Source organism: Sprattus sprattus (genome assembly GCF_963457725.1).
Source record: "Sprattus sprattus genome assembly, chromosome: 21".
NCBI lineage: Eukaryota > Metazoa > Chordata > Actinopteri > Clupeiformes > Clupeidae > Sprattus > Sprattus sprattus.
The window spans coordinates 6,809,987-6,817,486 of NC_137919.1; the positions used below are offsets into that span (position 1 = coordinate 6,809,987).

At 40.6% G+C, this 7,500-nt stretch overlaps 1 protein-coding gene across 2 annotated transcripts in view; it reads left to right on the forward strand.

The window, feature by feature from the left end:
• Positions 1-7,500, forward strand: part of chrnb1 (cholinergic receptor, nicotinic, beta 1 (muscle)) — a 31,564-nt gene that overhangs the window by 23,666 nt on the left and 398 nt on the right. Inside the window, exons 10-11 of one of the 2 annotated variants that reach the window (XM_080860159.1) lie at positions 2,815-2,962; positions 7,061-7,500. The exon at positions 7,061-7,500 is cut by the window's right edge and continues 398 nt beyond it. In XM_080860159.1, coding sequence (XP_080716285.1) covers positions 2,815-2,962; positions 7,061-7,207 — 295 coding nt within the window. In that variant the 3' untranslated portion in view covers positions 7,208-7,500. The remainder of the gene's footprint in view (positions 1-2,814; positions 2,963-7,060) is intronic. The other variant, XM_080860160.1, reaches the window with a different exon arrangement.

The following is a 7,500-nucleotide window of genomic DNA, read 5'->3' on the forward strand; positions in this document are numbered from 1 at the left end:
GGTTAGTAATGGTTTAAGGCCCCATATAGTCTGAATAGCATTAGCCCCCATATATTTTAAACAGCGTTAGCCCCCACTGTGTTTAATGCCGCTGTAAATGACTGTAGTAGTAGGTCTTCTAAGTATTACCCCAGGGTTAGCCCCCCCTGTCTTCAATGTGCTCTACTTCACACTGTATTTATTTGCAACGTACCTCAGGGGGAGAACTTGTACTCTATACCACTGCACTTTGTTGTACCCTTAATCTTATTTTAGCTATTGTATTGTTGTTGTGTTATATGTTATCCCTCATGGCAACAACAGGAACAGCGCTCCAAATGTCTTTGTATTTGTACTATTTTATTTTATTTTATTTTATTTTATTTTATTTTATTTTATTTTATTTTATTTTATTTTATTTTATTTTATTTTATTTTATTTTATTTTATTTTATTTTATTCTACATGCAAAATCATAGGCTGACAGGTATGCCCATCATGGATGCCAAGCTACTGCCACATATCTTTTTTCAGTCAAAGATATTAATGTAAAGACTAGTAGAGATGTGAACATTAAGACTTGTAGATATATAACTATGAAGACTTTAAAGACAGTTATGAATGTAAACACCGATAGCTTACTGTACAGATTAATCATTATAAACGTTAAGAGGGTAAGCTTGAGTATTCTATTTGAAACCGTTTACTGCAGAGTTAATTAGCTTCAGTGCAGAACACCCAGGAACTGTCCCTTCCATACTACAGCTTCACTCAGCCCACCTCCCATCTCTTCCTCTCTGTCAGAGACACTGCAGAGGTCAAACCAGCTCCCCTCACATACACACACACACACACACGCACATACACACACACACACACACACACACACTGGAGAGCTCCCTGCATTGTAAAAGCTGCTGTCCGCTGCCCTGAATGCAGATGTGCTGGAGGTGTTGTATCTGTGAGGTGAGGGGAGGAAAGGGAGTGTGAAGGTCTGTGGCTCTGCAGTATTACACTGCCCCCTGCTGGAGGGATGGTAAAAGAGCAGCACTAGCTTGTGTACCTGGGTCTGTGTGTGTGTGTCTACTTGTGTGGGTGTGTGAGAGAGAGTGTGTATATTGTGTGTGTGAGAGAGAAAAAAGGGCCTGTGTGTGTGTGTGTGTGTGTGTGTGTGTGTGTGTCTCTGTGTGTCTCTGTGTCTGTGTGTGTGTGTGTGTGTGTGTGTGTGTGTGTGTGTGTGTGTGTGTGTGTGTGTGTGTGTGCAGCTGAGCCTCTGAGCATGTTTGTATGCATTTGTAGCTGGGCGCATACGTGAACACTGTGTTTCAAATTAGCAACATCTAGTCATGGAGTGAAGAGGAGGAGAGAGAGAGCTGGTGAGAGACAGATAAAGGGATACAGAGATAGTGAATAGATGAGTGTTCGTTATGAAATGGTTCAAATAGAGGATTAAAAAGGGTAAGAGATGTAGAGAGTGTATGAAAGAGAGAGAGAGAGAGAGAAAGGGAAGAGAGAGAGAAAGAGAGAGGGAGAGAGAAAGGGAAGAGAGAGAGAGAGAGAGAAAGAAAGAGGGAGAGAGAGAGGGCGAGCACATCTGGTGTGTCTGATATTAGCAGCATCAGTCACATATGGGAGGATTATAGGGATTTGAATGGTGCAAGGGGGTCAACACAGGGACATTGAGGATGGCAGTGCAGCATATCCTAGAACTGTGTGTGTGTGTGTGTGTGTGTGTGAGAGAGAGTGTGTATATTGTGTGTGTGGGAGAGAGGGAAAAAGACTGCCTTTGTGTGTATGCAAGTGTGTGTGTGTGTGTGTGTGTGTGAGAGAGAGTGTGTATATTGTGTGTGTGAGAGAGGGAAAAAGACTGCTTGTGTGTGTAACTGAGTGTGTATCTGTGTGTGTGTGTGTGTGTGTGAGGGAGAAAGAGAGACACTGTGTGCTGGTGTGTGTGTGTGTGTGTGTGTGTGTGTGTGTGTGTGTGTGTGTGTGTGTGTGTGTGTGTGTGTGTGTGTGTGTGTGTGTGTTTGTGCGTGTGTGTGTTTCGGTCAGGATGGGGAGGGTCTGGAGATGTCACCTTGGTGGCTGGTGTGTGGAGAGTCCTGCATTACTGTTGGGATTTTTATCTTGCACATAAATACTCAGCAGCGCTTCACTCAATCCTTTCCCAGAGCCTATTTAGTGTGTGTGTGTGTGTGTGTGTGTGTGTGTGTGTGTGTGTGATTGTGTGTGTGTGTGTGTGTGTGCAGCTGAGCCTCTTTAGTCCACTTCACTGAGGCTCGTCCGCTTTTTCATTACCCCTGAGCCACCCCTCACCAACGCATGATACATATTTATTTAGCGTAGCACAGTAGCTTTGTAGGACATGCCACTTACAAGTTTAAGGTCTTAGGTGCCTCTGTGTGTGTGTGTGTGTGTGTGTGTGTGTGAGAGAGTGTGTGTGTGTGTGTGTGTGTGTGTGTGTGTGTGTGTGTGTGTGAGAGAGAAATAGTATGTGTAAGTGTGTGCACTTACGAGTCTAATGTCTTACATTAATTTCAAATGGGGCTAAAGCACAGATAAAATGATGAACACGAGGAAATGTATTGTCAGAAGTATACGATCAGAACATTGTATGTATGAAATACTTCCAATACACAGAAATGTTGTAGTTAGTAATGTGTCTCCATGAGTGTTTATGTTATTGTTATTTACATTGTGCTAATGTAATATGTTTTATTTGCATGCTTAAAAAATTATAGTCATTAATGTCAGTAATACAATAAAAACATCAGTCTCAATTCTCCACAAACCCACAAAAAAAAACTACATTTCCCATAATCTCCCATGTGTTCAGGTTCCACTCGAATGGTATGTGTACTGACCTGAAAAAGTTCATTGAAGGTCCGAGTCACTACACCACGCTGCCCGCCGAGCTCAAGTCGGCCATCGGTGCCATCACCTACATCGCAGAGCAACTCCAGGCTGAGAAGGACTACGTAGCGGTAAGGAACCACAGGACAGATGTTTGTAGGCTGGTTCACCAAGAACCACACCTACAGTCCCCAGATTTAATCCTATACGCTTTCGTTTGTCCAATTCAGTGATTTGCCCCTCATGGTCTGCATGTGCGCTCAAAGAAAATAAAAACTTTGAGGTGCAGTCCTCAATTCTGGTAAAAAAAACTAAATTGAATATTTGAACTAAACAGCCAATTAAACACACCCTCTCTTGAGCGCTACAGTGTCAGTGTTGTTGATTGGCTACATAGAATAGTGTATGTCTCAGTCTGGGCCAAGGTGTTTGTTTTCCCATATCCAGAGCCAGGACTGAGCAGGAGTATTTGAGCGCAATTACAGAACAGACAGCTAGAGGTCCCTGAAGAGCGATTGGCTGAATTTGGCTGAAAAAAAGTGTGTTGGGTTAGAATTGAGGTTTGCCTCTTTAACAGATCACCTGGGCAACCACCAGTAAATGGTAAATGGAATGCATTTATGTAGCGCTTTTCTACACATAGAACAAGCTTTACAGGTGCCTTAGACATCTGCCCATTCATACACCGCTAGCAGAGGCATCACTTGGTGAGGAGTCGGTTGGTGATCACTTGGTGAGGAGTCGGGATTGAAGTAGCAACCTTTCGATTGCTGAACGACTCCTCTACCTCCTGTCACCCAAGTGTTTAAATACACACTCTGCTAATGGTCATTATTCCACATCCAAAGCAAGTGTGTGGATATTTATTTATTTATTTATGTATTTATGCGTTTATTTATTTATGTATGTGTTTATTTAGTTATTTATTTATTTAAGCGTTTATTTGAAAAAGGACAGTGTACATTGATAAACATTTCCCAGAAAATGTGAATGCACTGGAATTAGCTTGGTTAGCTAGTTTTCATCCGTTGTCCCTTGGCATGGCATGACAGAGAGATATGGAAATAAAAGAAAGAAATAATAATACAAAATGATATAGTTAAAAGAAATAATATATATTGAAAAAAAGATAAGCAACAGTTTGACAAAACAGTGCAGTTTAAGAAAACAAATTGTAAAAACCAGACAGACATACAAGGTAAACAGTGCAGTTGTTGATATGCAGTGGCATGAACCTGCTTTCATTTACATTTACATTTAGTCATTTAGCAGACACTTTTGTCCAAAGCGACGTACAAGGGAGAGAACAATCAAGCTAAGAGCAATAAAACCTTGTGTAACAATAAATACTGCTTTTTTTTTTCAAGAAATAGAAAACGACATAGAAAGAAAAAGAAAAGGGTGCGGGACTGTCACTGCTTAAGTGCAAGTTAAGCCAAGGTGCCAGTTAGGAAGGGAGGTGCTCTCTGAAGAGTTGGGTCTTCAAGAGCTTCTTGAAGGTAGAGAGGGACACCCCTGATCTGGTAGTGCTAGGCAGGTCGTTCCACCAACGTGAGCATTATATACTGTTTCTAAAAGGACTTACCCTACAGGGCAAGGCTTAACAGTATAAAATGCTCATTACTCCCTCAAAAAGGTTTTTGAATAATCATATCACTAAATACTAAATATTCAGTTAATTAAGTTAATGTTCAGATCTATCACTATAAGTTTCTTATCATCTTATCTACACGTTTTTTGGAGGCTGCCCTCTGATTGCTTCATGGGAGGGGCACAGAGATGCTCTCATGAGAAGGTTCTGGGGGTGGTGGTGGGGGGGGGCTTAAGGGTCAATCTGTGATAAAAACATCCTGTGATACACTCAGAAACAGAACAAACACACAACAGGGAGCTGGCTACTTTAAAGAATCCAAAATATAAAACATATTCTGGCTTGTTTAGTATAATTCCATATGTGTTCTTTCATAGTTTTTCTGTCTTCAGTATTAATCTACAATGTTGAACATATATAAATATAAAGAAAAACCATTCAATGAGAAGGTGTGTCCAAACTTTTGACTGGCGGTATGTATGTATATGTATCATAAGTACATAGTATCATTTGATGGTATAATTGTTTACTTAAGTGAAATAAAGTGAGGTAATGCTGGTCTGGATGGGATGCCTTGGAATACCTTGACCCTGTACCCACTAAGCTGTTTAAGCAGGTTTTTAGCTGCGTGGCTGCTGACGTACTTAAAATTGTTAATACATCATTACTATCTGGTATTTTTCCTGTCTGTTTGAAACATGCCATTGTTACTCCACTGTTAAAAAAAACCAAGCTTCGATCCCCTGACTTGTGACAGTTATAGACCAATATCAAACTTGCCTTTTCTTGGCAAAATTCTTGAGAAGGTTGTTTACAAGCAACTTGTGTCCTATCTGTCTCAGAATGCCATCTTTGATCCCTTTCAGTCTGGTTTCCGTGTAAATCACAGCACAGAAACTGCTCTAGTCAGAGTGGTTAACGATCTTAGAATTGCTACTGACAATCATAAATTGTCAGTCCTTGTTCTTCTTGATTTAAGTGCTGCATTTGATACGGTTGATCATGCTATTCTGCTTCAACGTCTTGAGCATTTAGTTGGTCTTCAAGGTACAGCCCTCGCTTGGATCTCATCTTACTTAAGCGGAAGATCTTTTACTGTCTCTATTGATAATCTTTTTTCTGACACAAAGCCTATTTTATACGGGGTGCCGCAGGGGTCAATTCTTGGTCCTTTACTTTTTAACTTGTACATGCTACCTCTTGGGTCGATCATCCGGCAACATAACATCTCGTACCACTCATATGCTGATGACACCCAATTATATATGTCTATTTCGTCTGATGATCCCAGTCCTTTGGGGGATCTCACTCACTGCATCTCTGCCATAGAGACCTGGATGGCCCAAAACTTTTTAATGTTAAACAATGCAAAAACAGAGGTTTTGTTGGTTGGCCCAAAAACACTCAGAAATAAATTTTATCCAACTCTTAATTCTGTCTTTTCAACACCTTCGGAGGAGGTCAAAAACTTAGGAGTGACCCTCGATGCTGATCTTAATTTTAAAAAGCACATATCCAACATTTTTAAGGCATCTTTTTACCATCTCAGAAACATTTCTAAAGTACGCAACACTCTCTCACAACATGATTGTGAAAAATTAATGCATGCTCTTGTTTCCAGTCGCTTAGACTACTGTAATGCACTTTATGCTGGTTTAACTCAGCAAATGTTAAACAAACTACAACTCATCCAGAACGCAGCTGCTAGAATACTCACTAGAACTCCCAAATATAACCACATCTCCCCTATTCTTAAATCTCTTCACTGGCTCCCAGTTAAACAAAGAATTGAATTCAAATTACTCCTTCTTGTCCACAAATCATTAAATAATCTAGCCCCTCCCTATATTTCTGATCTAATATCTCTTCATAACCCAATCCGTCACTTAAGGTCCTCCAATAAATATCTTCTTAATGTCCCCAGAATTCACACAAAAAACGGTCATGGCGCTTTTAGCTACTGTGCTCCAATCCTCTGGAATAATCTACCGATAGAACTCAGGTCACCTCAATCCATATTCTCTTTTAAGAAGGGTCTTAAAACTTTTTTATTCTCTTTGGCATATAATTCATGATTTTTCTCTTTTACTCTCTTTTTTTTACTGATCTTTTGCATTTTTATTTACTTTATTGGGTTGTAAATGTTTTCAACTATTTTGTATTGTGTTTCTTTTACCTAATAAGCGCATTGAGTCTATGTAAATATGAAATGTGCTATACAAATAAAGTTTGACTTGACTTGACTCTTCCTTCAATACGGATGGACTTGCTCTTGAATGTTGCATAGTTGCACCAGTTGCATAGGATGCAGCTCTGCATGGGTGTGCTGCAGGTAAGGGCTTTGTGTACAGGAGTAGCCATAGCAACCAAAGGGTTTCCCACAGACCCCACCCATTGATGAAATGGGGTTTTTTCATGGTCTCTTCCAAGTCACTCAAAATAAAAGCAGCAAGCTTTTTCACAATTCTTTGGAAGGGTCTTTTCTCAACTTTTCAAATTCTTCAGTTATGTCTTTTCTCTCTTTCACTCTTTCTCTCTGTATCACTCCCTACCATAGTATATTTAATTAATTTCATATCTTTTGTTTCCCCTTCTTTCTATCCCTCTATTTCCTCCTCTCTCTCTCTCTCTCTCTCAGCTGAAGGAAGACTGGCAGTACGTTGCCATGGTAGTGGACCGCCTCTTTCTGTGGATCTTTGTGGTTTTTACCACTGTGGGCACATTGGCCATCTTTGCTGATGCCAGTTTCAATGCCACGCCCAGTGACCCCTTCAGTGGCCAATGATGATCCTAGCCCCACCATTTTTCCTGTCTTGCAGCCAATCCACTGCCCAGCAGTGCTTCAGAAGTTCCGCCTCATAGTCAGACAGTCCATTGCCTGCCTGTTCATAAATCCATCTTCACAGGCTCTAGATGCCTTTGATACATACACACACACACACACACACACACACACACACACACTCACATATGTACACAATCACTTTCACACACATCCATCAAACACTGGCCTTAGATGCCTTTGATACAACCACACACACACATACACACTTGCTGTCATATATATCCATCATTCAC